The sequence below is a fragment of the Lagenorhynchus albirostris genome, chromosome 8, assembly GCF_949774975.1.
Source record: "Lagenorhynchus albirostris chromosome 8, mLagAlb1.1, whole genome shotgun sequence".
NCBI lineage: Eukaryota > Metazoa > Chordata > Mammalia > Artiodactyla > Delphinidae > Lagenorhynchus > Lagenorhynchus albirostris.
Genome location: NC_083102.1, coordinates 91,903,749 through 91,921,437, shown reverse-complemented (window position 1 = coordinate 91,921,437; position 17,689 = coordinate 91,903,749). Strand labels below are relative to the sequence as shown.

Below are 17,689 nucleotides of genomic sequence, written 5' to 3'. Positions count from 1 at the left end.
ACAGATTTTAGGGTCTGTGTCATATTTGATCTCATGAAATTTATTTAACCCAGGGTTTCTTGACCTTGGCACTACTGGCATTTTGGACCAGATAATTTTTTGTTCCGGGAGATTGTCCTGTCCACTGTAGGATATTTACCATCATCCCTGGTCTCTACCCCACTAGATACCAGTAGCTTCTTCTCCCCCAACTCAGTTGTGACAACAAAAATGTCCCCAGACATTGCCAAGTAAATGACTTGGAGGGTGGACAAAATTACCTCCAGTTGAGAACCACTTATTTAACCATATGCATTTTAAGCTTTAAAAAATAATATATGCATATGAGTAGACTCATCGGAATTTTCTATCTATATGAAAAAGTTAGACCCATGTCATCTAGATTACATTTATCAGCTCCTAATTTCAGCTACTTGTTTTTGATTAATATGTGTTTTCAATAATAGCAGTATTGCTTGAAAGTAAAAAATTTAACAACATTATTTGCATTCATATAAGAATGTAATTGCTTGTCTGTCACCAGTCTGATGGAAAGGCATCCTGGGAGCTTTGACCACAGTTGTTTTATTGTAGATGAATTCCATTATCTCCATGTCACTTTCTTAAAAAGTTTGGTCATTGAGGCAGCTGTAATACCTTGTGTTATTAATGGAAACCAGAAGTTACTCTCTTGGCTTGTTTATGTCGTTTTCTTGATAGGTTTTGACATTTTAGAAGGCTCTATGAAGCCATCTTTCCTACCAGATAGTCATCTTTTTGTGTAAGTAAAATCATCCTTTTGTAATAGAACTGTCACCTATAACAGTCAATAGTGGGACTTGCCCTTTTAAGGAGGTGACAATCATTTGGGGAGGGGGCAAATACAAAGTTAATAAAAAGGTCCTAATTTCTTGATGAATTTTGAATCTTACAGTTCGTCTGCTTTGTACAGCTTTTCTCATCATGAGCCTCTTCTACTGTTTCTGGAAAAGCTCCAGACTGATATGACATAGGTGGAGATGTCCTTTCTTGCCCATGTACATTTACTTGTAACGTTACAGTTTCAAATAAATGCGTATACACAATAATAAATAGTTCTTGACTATTTATATTACCTTTGTTGATAGTAACGTTGATGCAGTTACTGTTGTCGTGAATAGCTCTATTCCTTAAAAATTTGTTAGTTATGTTTTTGAGACTTAAATTGTGCATTTTGATTGACTTACAGTGTAATTTCAGTTATGCTTTAAAAAATTCTTATTTGTATCTGGCACCTACTGTGTTTTATTTTTTTCTTCTCTGTCTACTCCTCTAATAAATAGTGATCAAAAAGAAATATTTTAATATATCATGGGGCTTATTATGAAGTGAATTATTTGTTAAGAGAGAAAATGTTTTCAAATACAAATTTTCTAAAGTTCAAATGTCTGACACTAGATTTTGATAGCTTTTTAAAAATACTTAAAACTTATAAGGGTGACTACCAATTTTGAGTATTTCAATTCTTATTAAAGTAACTAGAATTCTAGACACGATGTTCTAGAGGAAGAAAACCTTTATACTTTCAGACCGATGGCTGATTATTGATTTGCTTTTTATTAAGACTTGGTGTTTTCCTGTGGAAGTTCAGACTGTTTTTTTTTTTTTTTTTTTTACACAATGAGAATTTTGTTTTGTTTTTGAGGATGTTAGTGTTCCCTATTGTATCTAGCTTTAAAACATTGGATATTTATTAAAAGGATTTGCCCCTGGTCAGATGTAGTTGATGATGAGATCAACTAATCCATTCATCTTATTAAAACTCCTAGAGGTTCAACTGAGGTCTTTCTCATAGGTGAGGCTGGATGTGATGAAGGGCATCTCCATAGAGTGAGGTTGTGAATTGCCCAGGAGTTCTCCACTGGTGATATTCTCCACTGACTTAACTTGGACTTTGTAAATAGCTCACTCCTTCAGTATATCTAGTATCATTTTGTTTTGTGAAAAAAACCCAAACAAGACAAAACTGTATTTTAACAAAGAACTGATATCCAGAAATAACATTTTAAGTTCTATATTAACAGGAGCAGTAGAAAATGTAATGATCTTTCTGTGAACCCCCTGAATTCATATGACACACTTTTTTTTTTTAAAATAAAATTCAGGTCTTCATTTGAACTGTCACAGTGGTACATAAAATGTACTGATGTGGGGCTTCCCTGGTGGTGCAGTGGTTGAGAGTCCGCCTGCCAATGCAGGGGACATGGGTTCGTGCCCCGGTCCGCGAAGATCCCACATGCCGCGGAGCGACTGGGCCCGTGAGCCATGGCCGCTGAGCCTGCGTGTCCGGAGCCTGTGCTCCACAACGGGAGAGGCCACAACAGTGAGAGGCCCGCGTACCACAAAAAAAAAAAAAAAAAAAAAGAGTACTGATGTGTGAAAGATGTGGATAGAGTTAAAACAGTATGAAAAATTGGTTATAAACACCAAACTATTTTTTCTTGTACACAAAATTTAAAATATCAGGTGAAAAGTACAATATTCTCGTTGGTTACATAAGTTTAAGTTAGGTGGCGGGACTTCCTCTGTGTAAATTTACCCTGTGGTGTTAGTAACAAATTACTAAATAGTTTTTGAGGCAGAAATCTTTAATTGCCTTAGTCTGTTGTCCCCAAAAGCAATTCTTTCACTTTTAAGTTCAAAACTCAGTAAAAAATGACCGTGATTAGAAATTTATTTTCAGATAGTGTTTTAGAGTCCTATACGATGATCTAAAGGACCTGTCTTTAATTAAAAGTGCTATACACTTAGTGGAAATCCATGTTAGTTGAGGAATTGATTCTTTTTAAAGGAAAGCTGCAGATTTTTCTTGTATGGGTAAATGTCACTCTGTTCATATCTTCGCTTAAGCTGCAAGTCAGGACTTGTACTATTCCTCTAGGTTGTCATAGAAACGCAGTTAACTGTCATCTCAACTCAGACTGTTGATGGTTTTATTTGTAGGCTTGCAAGATTATTAAAATTTAACAAAAATTATTGATTTGCTTTTTATTAACACTGGGTTGTTTTCCATGGAAGTTCAAATTGCATGAAAGTCTTTTTTTCTGTTTATTTTTACAGTGAAACTGTATGAAATCTACCTGGTTTTTTTTTAATGTTTTTTTTATTTAAAATGTGATATATAGTCTGCAGCAGTGGAATAACCTCTGCGAATTGTATTTTTGAATCACTTTCCATTTTCTTTGTTTACAGCAAGCAGAAAACACCTTTAAAAATTCACCTTTACCCCGCTTTTAACTTAACATAAAAGATACCTGTCAGAAAAGCGTGAAATGCTACGTCAAGTGCCTAATATTGGAGTTTTCATTTTATTTATGGTTTTCGAAGCCTAGCACAAATGCTTCAGTGAACTGTGCTGTGAAAGTATTTATTTTTGTATATTTATGTGCGAGAAATTATTTAGTTTTCACTTATAAATAAGACAGGCAAACCTTATTTACCGTAACTTTACCTAATGGTCCGTGGATGAGTGCTTTTATGCAAAATAGTCGAGAGGCTAGAATTAACTTTTCACATTGGATGCACATTTGATGTCTAGGCCTGAACAACATGTGGCATCTTATTATAAAGACCAGCATTCAGGATTCAATTTGTATTTAACACATTTACTTCAGAATGCACACATCCTGCCTTTGCTACATTCAGTGTTAGCTTTGAAATGATTCCTATTTCTTGCTTGTAGATACATAAGTAGAAGTGTTTATTTGTTGCTTTTTCTAATTTTCTTTTTTCTAGGTTTTTTAAGACTTGGTTAATTAGCTATTTGATATTTTATTTTAACAGCAGGTCACTTTTGGACATGCAGCATCTCCTTGGGTTGGGGTGATTATCGCAGTTACCTTTTTAAAGAAGGGTAGGTCTTTTAAAGAACCATGAACATGATACTTCCTTTTGTGGCTGTTAGTTCTTAGAGTTCTTCGTGGAAAGTTAATAGTAGGTAGACCATCTTTGATTTTAACACCCTTTTACTAAATAACCAACTACTAGCTTGTGTATACTTGGAGAAGAAAATTTAAGACAGCTCATCAGTAGACATGGAATATTGATTTTTTAAATTAAACCAGGTTTATTGCTCTTAAAATTTTACTACTCCTCTTGTAACTAGTCTGCATGATGGCCCCTGGTGATCCTCACCTCCTATTATTCCTGCCCTCGTGTCCTCCGTTCCCACAATGAATCCCGGCTGGCCTGCATCATCAACGGAATATTGCAGAAGCATCAGTGTGTGACCTCTGAAGCTAGGTCATATATAACATTAGGGTTTCCACTATGCATATCACTCTGGGGAAGCCACCTCTGCCAGGTCCTAAGGACACTCAAGCAGCCCTTTGGAGAAGTCGAGGAGGCCAGCAACTGAAGCCTCCTGCCAACAGCCAGCCCCAACTTGCCACCCATTTGAGTGAGCCATCTGGGAAGCCAGTACTCTAAGCCCAGTCAATTCTTCAGATGCCCAGCTCACACCTTCCCTGCAACCCCATAAAAGATCTTGAATCTGAACCACCCAGCCAAAGCCACTTCTGTATTGTTTACCCACTGAAACTCGGTTAAATAATACATATTTATTGTTGTTTTAAGTCAGTAAATGTTGGAATAATATGTTATGCATCTATAGATAACTAATGCACCTGCCAAAGAAACACATTTTTAAGCATTTCCTATTGATCACATAGTTTATAGTTGTAGGCATGAAAATTGTGGAGGCTTCTGTTGTGATTTGTAGTGTAATTTTTATAGGAGTTTTTATATAAGACATTGACATTAGAGCATTCATAACTGAATTTGAATTTTGGCTTTACTTTCTACCCACTGTGTATCTTAAGGAAATTACCTAAAATTTCTGATCATCAGTTTTTACTGAAAATCTGTAAAATGGGATAATGATATTCAACTCCCCATAATTTTTTTTAAGTCAGGATGAAATGAGATACCTATTAAGTCTGTAGCATGATGTTTGATATATCTCATCCTTTCTATTTAACTAGAAATTAGCCCCTTTCCATGTGAAGCTGCAGGTCTTTGCCCCAGGGGTAAAGACTTCTGTAAGCATCTGAGTTTGTGGTCTCTGTGTGACTGTTTATTAGTATTATAATCTTTAAGAGGCCCAGGACTTACTACTCTGCAAGTTATTTTTCTTTTACATAATTTTCTTTTTACTGTGATGAGCCTAGGTGTGATTTTCTTCATATTTCTTGCTTGGGTTTGCAGAGCTTCTTGAACTGGTGGGTTGATGTCTTATCAGTTTTGAAAATTCTCAGTTGTTCCCTCTGTAAATGTTCTTCCTGTCTTTCCTCCTTCCCATTTCCCCATTTTCTCTATCCTTGTGGGATTGTGTTGAAAAGTATGTTAGCCCTTTTCCCTGTGTTCCACATATCACATATACTTTTTCTGTATTTTCCATCCATTTTCCTTCTCTGACCTTCCCTTTGGATATCTTTTTTTCTTTCTTTAATATTTATCTATTTATTTATTTTGTCTGTGCCAGGCCTTAGTTGTGTCATGCGGGCTCGTAGTTGTGGCATGTGGAGTTCTTAGTTGTGGTATACGTGTGGGATCTAGTTCCCTGACCAGGGATCGAACCTGGGCCCCCTGCATTGGGAGCACAGAGTCTTACCCACTGGACCACCAGGGAAGTCCCCCCTTTGGCTATCTTTTGACCTGTTTTCCATCTCACTAATCCTGTCTTCTGCTTTGCTAATCTTCTGTTGAGCCATCTATTGCGTTCTTAATTTCATTTACATTTTTCAGTTCTAAAATTTTCATTTGATTCTTCTTTACAGATTACAGTTCTCTGTTGAAAATCTCCCTTTTCATCTGTCTTATTCATCTTCTCCTCCCTCCCTCCCTCGCTCCCTTCCTTTCTTCCTTCCTTCCAGAACATACTAGTTATAGTTATGTTAAAGTCCTTTTCTTCTAACTCCAGTTAGTAGGTCACCCATGGGTCTGTTTTTACAATATTTTTTCTCCTTGATTTTCAGTCATTTGGTCCAATCTTGTGGTGCACCTGGTAATTTTTTATTGAGTTCTCGGTATTGTAAGTGAAGAATTGTAGAAGTCCCCATAGTATTCTTTTTCCAAGGGGTCAACCTTTTCTTTACTGGGCAGATGGGTTGAGGGTTATGTACCTTACTCCAGTCAGGGATTGAACTGAGTCGAAGCTAGACAGAAGTTTGGGGAAGCTATTGTGCTTATATCCTGGGGACCAAGAGTCCCAAATGAGAGCCTGTGGTATTCACCAGGATCTCATTTCCCGATGGCTCCTGAACTCTATTTGTTCTCTTCCCAGCATATCAAGGCAGTGAGTTTGCATTTTTGACACTTTCTGTTTAGCTTTTTCGTCTCATACCTTATGTAGCTTTGGAAATTCGCAGTTGTCCTTTGGAGAAAAGTGGCTGTGTAACAAACTCACTTCTTTGCCTCTGTCTTCCACTGGGGTCTTAGCCCATCAGGTCTCCAGTCCCCACAAGTACCAGAAGGTTTGCTGTTTTCCATCCTCCCAGGAGTGGACATCTTTCCAGGCAGAGATTCTCAGCCTCTGGTTGATAAATGCCTCCATGAAGAATGGCTGTAGAATGCCAGCTCACCTCTCCATGGTTTGTTCACCATCTTGGAGTCCTGACTCTTCTAGTTCAGGTTGCCTCAGCAGCCCTTTAATTGATGCCTTATAGTGATGTTTCTCTATAGTTCATTAAGCCTTCCTAGTTATTCTGGGTGAGAACATTGATGTGCCTCAGTCTACCCAAATGTTAGCTGGAAGGTGAGGACTACACAATTATTTTTGAAGGAAATATCAATGATTAGATTATTTTTGTGAACTTCTCTTTTGGCCAGCTTTATCCAATCATAGGTGTTGGTATATGCATATTTTCTTGTTTCTCATTACATACTGATGAAGTAAAATGGAATATTTTTCTGAATCATTGTAATAATTTTTATAACTATCCTTGATTATTAATTCATGGCCATTATAGTCAACATAGATTCCTAACTTTATTTTATAACTCTGAGGATTAAGGATGTCTTATGATTCTGTATCAACAGTGAAATTGAACATATAAAGTTAGTGATAATATTGAATACATATAAAATGATTGAGTCAACAGTGAATATTCTAACATAACAATGAGAGTCAACAGTGAATATTCTAACATAAACTAAATAATGACTGTTCATGGTTTACCAGTTATTTAAAATAAATATTAAAATATTTTTTCTCAAGAGCAATATATAGTTTGTTTTATATAAAATTTCTAATTTTCTCTCACTTTGACTTAATTTTTATAATTATATTTTTCTGGGCTTCCCTGGTGGCGCAGTGGTTGAGAGTCCGCCTGCCGATGCAGGGGACACAGGTTCGTGCCCCGGTCTGGGAAGATCCCACATGCCACAGAGCGGCTAGGCCTGTGAGCTATGGCCGCTGAGCCTGCACATCCGGAGCCTGTGCTCTGCAACGGGAGAGGCCACAGCAGTGAGAGGCCCGCGTACCACAAAATAAATAAATAAAATAAATATTAAAATATTTTTTCTGAAGAGTAATGTATAGTTTGTTTTATATAAAATTTCTAATTTTCTTACACTTTGACTTAATTTTTATAATTGTATTTTTCTAATTAGTATGAGATATTCTCAAATCTGACAAAAATACTTGTAATCTTGAAATGCAAAATTCATGTCTTAGAGGTTTATTATATTCCTGTCTCACTGCTGTGTTTTATGTCCATTAGGGCACACTGACAACCATTTTGCCCATACGCTATTTATTGACTTTGTTTGCGTAGTCAGACAGACAGTATTGTATTTCATATGCTAAAGTTGACTATTGTCAACAGTGAGTATGTATAGTCCTCTTTCCAGCTTTTGAATTTATTCTGCCATTGAAGTTGTAGCAGTTGATAGACCAGTTGGAAAAATGAAACATGAGGATCTTAACCTTTAGCTGTAGTTGGGTTGCTGACAGTCATTAAGGGAACCATCTCTGGTTCCCCCTTACAATGTGTGTTTTGAGTATTTGAGTCTTTCAAATAAGTCCTTGAGGGCTGTCATTTTCTCTGCTCTCTGTGCAGGAAGAAGAGAGTGAAGAGGAGCCCAAACTGAAGTATGAAAGGCTCTCCAATGGGGTAACTGAAATCCTTCAGAAGGATGCCGCTAGCTGCATGACAGTCCACGACAAGGTAAGGTGGCCCATGTAGAGGATTCTGCTGTGAGTTGTTTCCGTGGTAAGTTTGTTGATACTTTGGAGTCTGGGTGCTTTGCATGGTGGGTTTTTTTTTTTTTTTTACAGTAATCGTGTCTCCTTTCCATTCTTCCTCTCTCCTTTCTCGCCAACAAAAAACCAAAACAACAAGCAGAGATATTATATAAATGTATTTGTACACACACACACCACCCACTGCAAGGGTATATCAAGTAGGATTCAGACGATAATGGATGTGAAAGGTTTGTAGCAAGTGGTTCTCAGAAACCCTAGCACTTAATTCCTCAGCTCTTAAGTAGCAGAGTAGGAAAGTGTTAAGATGAGAAGTATTGTGGAGCTCATTGCTTTCGTGAAAGTAGAAGAGATTCCATTGGAGGCCTTAGGAATCAGCAGCAAGGCCCCAGATGATTACTTATCTGTTATATGAATGAATGAATAGATTCCACATCTGGGTTTTCGCTATAACAAAGCCCCCCCACCAACTTTCTGAATCCAGGCTAAGTACTATACAGGATGCTTAGCCCATTCTTAGACCAATTGGAATATCAGAGGCCAGGGAGTTTCACCCATTGCTCTGTCTTCCCTATCAGCCCTGTGAGTGAGCCTTGGTACCTCCACAAAAGGCAGACCCCCAGCTCTGATCCATCTCCTGGCTTTATCCCTTTGTTACCAGCAGTATTGTCCCATCCTCCTCCTTACCTCCACCCAGTTCCCCTTTACTACCAATTTCATTCCATAGTAAACAGATTCCTGCACTTGCTCAGCACGGCAGTAGTATATGTGCTGTCTGTTTTGTTTTTCCAGAGACCCCTCCTTCGGCCCCGTTTCATCTCTCTACCCTTAAGGCCACACTCTAGAGGGTGTCCATCCCTGGGACTTAAGGATCTTTTGGGCAACGCTCTCTTATCCTTTGTTCGTTGAAGCTATTGTGTTCATCTTCCCACTAACCCTGTTTTGTGACTTTGTGGAGCCCTGATCTCTAATCCATTCTTTCTCTTTCTTTCTGTCAAGTGGTCAACTATCCTAAGTTAACTTTACCAGCAGATTCAATTCTCTAATGGCCCTGACCCTCATATGCCCCCCGTCTACACTCTCAGCTCCGAGTCAGTGCTCAGATGACCAAAGCCGCCCGCCACGTGCTGGTACACGTTGCGTGCCGAGGTGCACATGCCACTGAAAGGGCTGATATTTATTTGTCCTTCATCAGTTCCTCCAGTCCCCAATCCGCCTCTTCAGCCACAATCCCTTCACTCTCAGAGGATGATGTCATTTCTATTTAATTAAGGAAATGGAAACTACCAAGCATGATCAGCCTCAATTCCTGACCCCTTCCCCAGCTCATCTGAATCCACGCCCATCCTCCCCCACAGGAGCTGTTCTTCCCCCTGCTCAAGGACCTTTTTGTCCACTTCTTTACTTCCCCTCCCCTCATTTCCTCCCTTCTCTCCTAGCGATCAGGCTATGTCATGGAGCAGACATAATTCTAGCCCCACGTGACTACTGATCTAATTTCTGATTCTGGGAATGAACGTTTTTTGCATGTTTCATATACATGGAATCATACATTGCTTGGTCTCTTGTGTCTGGCTTCTTACAGTTACTATCATGTTTTTGAGGTTCACTTGTGATGGAGCACGTATCAACACTTCATTCCTCCTTATTGCTGGATAATATTCCACTGTATGGACAGAACACACTTTGTCCATTCACCAATTTGTGGAAATTTCGATGCTTTTGACACTGTGGATCTCACCTTTCTTAAAACTTCCTTATCATGACACCATTTTCTTATCACTTTCTTGTTCACTTCTGTTATTCCCTTCTGGTTTTTTTTCAGTTTCTTTCACTTCTACTTTTCCCTTACACGTTAGTTTTCCCAAGATTTGGTCCATTGGCCACATGTCTTCTAAATGTGTACTTTTCTTTCTTTTTTTTTAAAATAAATTTATTTATTTGGCCGTGTTGGGTCTTCGTTGCTGCACGCGGGCTTTCTCTAGTTGTGGCGAGTGGGGGCTACTCTTCGTTGCGGTGCGAGGGCTTCTCACTGCGGTGGCTTCTCTTGTTGCCGAGCACGGGCTCTAGGCAAGCGGGCTTCAGTAGTTGTGGCTTGCGGGCTCTAGAGCGCAGACTCAGTAGTTGTGGTGTACGGGCTTAGCTGCTCCACGGCATGTGGGATCTTCCTAGACCAGGGCTCGAACTCGTGTCCCCTGCATTGGCAGGCGGATTCTTAACCACCGCGCCACCAGGGAAGACCAAGTGTGTACTCTTCTTGATATTTAAATTTCTTGATTTCTGTGGCCACCTCCACCCTGACCCTTCCAAGAATAGCGTGCTTATTTATCCAGGTGCCTCCTACACAGCTCTACCTTTGGCTCTGTTTTTACCTGAGACTCACCATGTCCATAATGAGCTCATCTTCTTTTCCCTTCCTTCCCTTGCCTCTGTAGTTTTTGGGTTCTCTGCCCCATTTGGTGGCATCACCTAAGCCAAAGCTGACTCCTTCTCTCCTTCCGCCCAGTCATTCCCTAACTCCTGGTGGTTCTCTCACCACTCCTGCCCTAGCCAAGGCCCTCATCTTCTCCTGGCTGTACTTGTGTGCCTCTCGTTTTTCTACCCAGATCTGATTTTCATCATCCAGTAAATAAAAGTCTGAGCTCCTTCATGTGGTGTTTAAGGTCCCCTGAGATCTTGCCTCCTTGTGTGATTGGCCCCATATCTGACCACTTTCTGCCACAAGTGCGATGGTCTGGCAGCAACTCCTGACTCTTCTTACTCACAACATCTCTTCTGCCTGGATTCTACCCCCACGTCACCTGCTTGAGTCTACTCCCATGCTGAGTCAAAGATCTTTTAGTACAGGCATTCATCATTTCTCCCTGGAACTAATGAACACACCGTGAACCAATCTATTTTCTTTCAGATTTGATTTCATCCTAGTCCATTTTTAACACTTCTTTCTACTGAAATAATCTTCCAGGAATTCAGATCTGATCATGTACTCCCCCTCCCTAGAATTCTGTATTGGCTTCCTGGTGTCTTCATGATTTGGACACATTCCCCCCCCCCACCCACCCACCCCAAACACACACTCACTTTGTTACCTTTCATCTCTCCATAAATATTCCCCGGTGGTGCAGTGGTTAAGAATCCGCCTGCCAATGCAGGGGACACAGGTTCGAGCCCTAGTTCGGGAAGATCCCACACGCTGCGGAGCACCTAAGCCCGTGCACCACAGCTACTGAGCCTGCGCTCTAGAGCCTGCGAGCCACAACTACTGAGCCCGCATGCCTAGAGCCCGTGCTCCTCAACAAGAGAAGCCACTGCAGTGAGAAGCCTGCGAGCCGCAACCAAGAGTAGCCCCCGCTCGCTGCAACTAGAGAAAGCCCGCGGCGCAGCAACAAAGACCCAACGCAGCCAAAATTAAATAAATAAATAAATAAATAAATAAATAAATAAAACCCTTCAATGGCTCTCATTACACGCAAGATGAAGTCTGAAAAGTTTAAAAAACAAAAAAATTCAGAAGTCTCCTGTTAACCAACCTTGCCAATCTCATTGCCTGTCTCCTGCCCTGGATGCTTCCACCATATAAAACTATTTGTGATTTTTTTGCCTTTGTCCTGCTTTTTATGTGACTACATGCCTTTGTGCAAGTTGTATCCACGCTGTCTAAAATGGTCTTTACCACAAGCCTGCCCCATCTGCCTCAGTGTCTGCTGTCTAACACTCCTTCACAGTTGACCCTTGAACAACATGGATTAGAACTGCACGGGGTCCACGTATACATGGATTTTTTTCAGTAGTAAATACTACACGGTCCCTGGTTGGTTGAATCTGTGGCTGTAGAACCACTGATCTGGAGGAACCGTGGATCTAGAGGGCCAGCTATAAGTTATATGTACATTTGCAACTGCAGGAAGGGTGGGTGCCCCAACCACCCCCCAGATTGTTCAAAGGCCAACTATCTACTATGGAAAAAAATCTGTGTCTAAGTGGACCCTCCCAGTTCAAACCTGTGTTGTTCAAGAGTCAATTGTACTTACTTTTAAAGCATACTCGAAAAATTTAATCTTAATCAGTTTTTTATTTCTGTCTCCATCATTTTACCATCATCCTTTTAAGTCACACATGCTTATTGTCTAAGCATATCATAGGTGCTTTGTGTGTGTGTGTGTGTGTGTGTGTGTGTGTGTTGAATAAACCACCAAACTGATGAAAAGGAGAACAAAGTTTGCCTCCCCAGAGGTCAAATTTTATTAACACCATACTTAATCCAACTTGGCCAAGGAGCCTGACGGTGGGAACTGTAGTCAGACTAAGTTTGAGAACATGCACTCTTGATCTGAGGCTCATGTTTCTATCTACCAGGCTTCTGATCCAGTTGAGAGTATTTTAGCTCTTAATTCTGGCCCTAGCTCTGCCACTCATTGACTATCTCCAGGGAAGTCACATCAACTCCCAGAACTTATTTCCTTATGTGTAGTTGAAGGCAGTCCATGCTCTAATGCTTTGAATGCTGTAAAGTGCTAGGTGAAACATAGATATTGCTGTACAGCTGAACACATTTGAAATGTGCTACTTCTTGTTTCTTTCGTGGTGTCCAAAAGACTGCTTATTGCTGCTTCTACCTGTTTACTTACAAAAAGTCCAACTGTTCAAAGGAAAAGCAGTTATGCTAGTGGATGGTTCAGAAGGATTCGATGCCCAAATGATAGTTTATCAAATGAGTCAAGTTTCTGTATTTAAACAGGAAAGGGACTGATTAAATTATGTTTATTCTTTGCCCATGCTGGATTTTAAGTGCTCTCAGGTTAAAAGAAAAAAATTCAATAGTTACAAAAGCACAGAGCTTTTCATGTCTGGAAGGAGGGTCATATTTAAAGGATTTATATTTATGTTTGTGATTTGTGGCCAATTCTACATTTTTTTCTTGTATTTTAAGTAGTCGAAAGCAACTTAAAAACTTTCATTTCATTAGCAAATGAAAGTATGACTCATTAATAGTTTTGGTAGTTAAATTTTTAAGAACTATACGATTGCCTTATCAAACTTGATTGTTTTTTGTTTTGTTTTCTTTTTTATAAATTTATTTATTTATAGTAGTGGCACATGGGCTTAGTTGCTCCGCAGCATGTGGGATCTTCCTGGACCAGGGATCGAACCCGTGTCCCCTGCATTAGCAGGCAGATTCTTAACCACTGCGCCACCAGGGGAGTCCCAAACTTGATTGTTTTAAGAGCACATAAAGTTATTTCTAAAAGGGAGCAACAATAATTTATCTAATCCAAATGATGAAATGTTTTCCTAAAGAAAAGGTAGCTTGTCATAAAAACCACTGCATTGTTTTTTCAAAGATGTTCTAAAGTAATTATAGTTTTAGGTTGAAATCATCCAATCAAAATAATTATTTTATGCTTCCTTTCTGTCTTAAGTATTAAATGAATTAAACTAGTAATTTTGAAAAGAAAAAAGGAAAGAATTAATATTTGGGGTAAAGTACTCTGTATAGAACCTTTAAAACTTTGATAAACTATAATTGGAAGTTCAAGAATGGCCTTCACAGAGATATCAGAGAATGACCCAGTATTAAAGCATTGGCCCTCTTGGTTTTCTTTCTTTCTTTCTTTCTTTTCTTTTTTTGTTTTTTGACTTTTGGCCGCGCCATGCAGCATGTGGGATCTTAGTTTCCCGACCGGGGATCGAACCTGTGCCCCCTTCATTGGCAGCGTGGAGCCTTAACCACTGGACCGCCGGGAAAGTACCCCCCGCCCCCCTTAGTTTTCTAACAAAGTAAATACAGTGTTTATGAGGAGAGTCAATACTGTCGAGTACTTGGGTGTAGTGAGCTTTTAAAACCCATTCATTCTTTTACCATAGGTGGCCTCAGAATGGAGTATTGTTTGTAGCTAGTATTATGTGGTATTTTTCTATTCAGATATTTTCAGAGTGTCACTGTGGAGAAGAAATTACACCCCTCTGAGTCCTCTATTTCTAATTAGAATGTTCTTTTGCTTTGGAGGAAACAGCCCTGTTTGGTTTAAACATTCAGACTCATTTCCCCCCCCCCCCAAAATTACCTCTTCCCCTGCCCTTTCCAGGGCCCCGACATCGTGTTTTCAGCAGCCTTGTTGTCTGCCCTGGATGAGTAATCGGCCTGGCACCTTGTGCATTCAGGCAGCCCTGTGCAGTGGAATCGTCATACCTAGTTATGTCTGCACACCTGATGTTTTATTAACCAGTATTGATTTTTTTACCCGGCGGACTTTTTTTTCTTCATGAAAAAAAGGCAACCTTGCAGGAGTGAAAGACATTGCAGGGACTGAATTTCTAATGAACCCCCTTCTTTTCTTTTTTGTGACGCCTCTTTAATGTAGCTTTATATTTTAAGCGCCTGATCTGAAATTTCATTTTCAGTAATTCCATTCTGAGAAATCCTTTTAAATCTTGACTTTCTGTAAGGTTAATTTTTTCAAGATTGTGCTGCTTGACTGAAAAGCTTAGTGTAGTGCCTATAAATTTAAGCATTTCGTTCTAGGTTGCGATGAAGCATGTTCACATGCAACAAAATACAGAGAATTTGGAACTCTTTGAGTACTGCTTAGAGAGATAGAAGGGAAGATAAATCTCATGTCCTATTTCAGGTAGTCCTAAAGTTTCTTCTCATTTCCTTAGGGTTAGTTCAAAGAATTAAAGAAACAGTGGGAGTTATGAACAGTTTATGTCATAAAATGAATACAAAGCTCTACAGTTATTTTTGTGACAGAAAAGGATTTTTTTTCTTTTTTGCATTCAAAAATAACATTGACACTTAATATCACACGTTTACTTTTAGAGAGGCGTTCTCATGATGACAGTATAAGTACATCTGAGCTTTTGCATCTCAGTGTGGCATGGATTTTCCTTCCTAAATAAGATTACTTTGTTGTTTGTGTGTGCGTGTGTGTGTATGTGTATGTTGAACGTAAATGATGGCACAGATTTACGCAGTTGCCATAAATTAAGGGGAGTTTACAAATCATTCCCTTCAGACGCTGAGTTCAACCGTGGGTTGGTCGTACGTTCACAGCTGAATTTTAATTTGCTGCCTCAGTCCATCAGGGCATTGTGTACAGACCGCATGCACACCATTAGTTGTCAGTAGATGAGGGTCCTCGTGAGTCCTTCTGACAGCCAGCTTGCATGATCCCAAGAAAGAAGGCCCTGTTCTGTGATTTCCTCCAAGCTGGAAACAAGCCTTCTCAAAGGAATGTGCGTCTTCCGAGGCATCGCAGATCACTTACACATTAAGTGTCTTGACTTTGCATATGGTTTTATTACTAATTATGTATGAATGGTCCATTAAGAAACTGACCCCTGGGGCTGCCCTGGTGGCACAGTGGTTGAGAATCTGCCTGATAATGCAGGGGACACGGGTTCGAGCCCTGGTCTGGGAGGATCCCACATGCCGCAGAGCAACTAGGCCCGTGTGCCACAACTACTGCTACTGCGTGTCTGGAGCCCGTGCTCCGCAACAAGAGAGGCCACGATAGTGAGAGGCCCGCGCACCGCGATGAAGAGTGGCCCCCGCTTGCCGCAACTAGAGAAAGCCCTCGCACAGAAACGAAGACCCAACACAGCAAAAATAAATTAATTAATAAACTCCTACCCCCAACATCTTCTTTTAAAAAAAAGCATATGCCATTAAAAAAAAAAGAAACTGATCCCTGTACCCCTCTGTTCTTCTTACAGTTCTTGGCGCTGGGCACACATTATGGCAAGGTTTATTTACTGGATGTCCAGGGGAACATCACTCAGAAGTTTGATATAGTAAGTATCCAGTATAAAATAATGTGCGAGCTAAATTTCATGCTGAAAGCCGTGCTTTGAAATATTTGTTTTAGCCATTTGTTTTTAGAGCCTAAAGAAAGGATCTTTATCGATGATATCGGAGTGCTAAGAGTTCAACTCTGAACTTTGTAATCTGTGCTAAAAAGTTTTAAAGGTGAACTTACAAAGAAAGAGGTCTGTATTTATACATAATGTATTTTCACTGGGTATCTGCTATATAAACTCCTTTTAAAAATTTATTTTTATGAATCTGTTTAATTGCAGTTCTTTAGTTAATTATAGTCATCCATTTGGCTTTAAATGAAGCATTTAAAATACTCCTATGTGTATTTGTTTTAAACTGTAACTGTAGAATGTCTAGATGAATTGTTAATCAAAAAAAAAGATTGCTTTTATTGGTGATTAATGGTGCTAATTTACATACTCTGGGGGTTTGTGGAATCCTTAAAGTGTGAACCCCCTCATTTGATGACTAATGTCGATTGTAAGTACATGCCCCATAATCTCCAGATGCCAAATGTAAATTGAAAATTGATTGATCACCTTGCTGTTTCAGTTTATCTCTTCTAAATATATAAAGCTAATATTTTATGTGAATGTTCTGTGAGTTGGACTCTTAGGGGATTATATTGGCTAAAAGAGAAGAGCCAGGCTTTTTATTTCTTTAATTGTGATTTGGAATCACCAAGGATGAAGGAAGTGTTGAATCTGAAGCTTGATTTTGGTGTTTAAGATGGGCTGAGAAAGTATCAAGTGTCCGTGGTTGTGTGAATGTGAACCTTTGGGATGAAAAAGGTGGTCATTTTGGGGAACATATTCCTTTTTTTGAAGAAAGCGTCAGCACTTGTTGAAAGATCCATCATAAGGTATTGGTGTAGTTTACAAAGGACACCACAGTTCCTAAAGCTGATACGTTATATATTAAAGGTACCAGGTTGCTTTGTTTTGCTTAAAAGAAACGGAACCACAGATGATGACAGTATCCTTGGAATCTTTGGAATAGTCCTGGAAGGGAATTGTGTGCTCTAACCACTGATCCATCAGGCAAATGGTGGGTTCTTGTTTGGCTTCGGCATCCCTTTCAGACAAGAGGATACTTTTGAACCTCTGTCTTCTCCCTCCTGGACACTGGCCACCCATTTTGATGATTTAATAAACATTTGGTCTTCCCATTACCATGCATTAAAATGTGAGCTGGGGGCTTCCCTGGTGGCGCAGTGGTTGAGAGTCCGCCTGCCGATGCAGGGGACGCGGGTTCGTGCCCCGGTCCAGGAAGATCCCACATGCCGCGGAGCGGCTGGGCCCGTGAGCCATGGCCGCTGAGCCTGCGCGTCCGGAGCCTGTGCTCCGCAACGGGAGAGGCCACAACAGTGATTGGCCCGCGTACTGCAAAAAAAAAAAAAAAAAAAAAAATGTGAGCTGGTGCTAGGCAGAGCTCTTTTTTATGGTGTCACCCATATCTCCTCACCTTGAAAGAAGAGCTTTGCCTGGATGGCCTCTTAAATTTATGGCTCCAGTTTAATGATTCTGTTCAACTCTGCTTCTCAGTAAGTCTTTTTAATATTATATAGAAATTACTCGATTGCTGAGGTTCACAGGACAAACACTGCTGGTTCCATGGCCAAAAGAGAAACCAGGAGAAATACCGTACGA

The 17,689-nt window shown here is 39.9% G+C and overlaps 1 protein-coding gene across 4 annotated transcripts in view; it reads left to right on the top strand.

The window, feature by feature from the left end:
• VPS41 (VPS41 subunit of HOPS complex) overlaps positions 1 to 17,689 on the top strand; it is a 187,111-nt gene that overhangs the window by 31,584 nt on the left and 137,838 nt on the right. For 2 of the 4 annotated variants that reach the window (XR_009542057.1, XM_060157337.1), the window contains exons 3-4: positions 8,079 to 8,186; positions 15,938 to 16,015. Coding sequence is in view for 2 of the 4 variants with exons in the window: in XM_060157337.1 (XP_060013320.1) it covers positions 8,079 to 8,186; positions 15,938 to 16,015 (186 nt within the window). In the remaining 2 variants the exon portion in view is untranslated. Of the gene's footprint in view, positions 1 to 6,474; positions 6,609 to 8,078; positions 8,187 to 15,937; positions 16,016 to 17,689 lie in introns of those variants that run through there. The other 2 variants (XR_009542058.1, XM_060157338.1) reach the window with 2 other exon arrangements.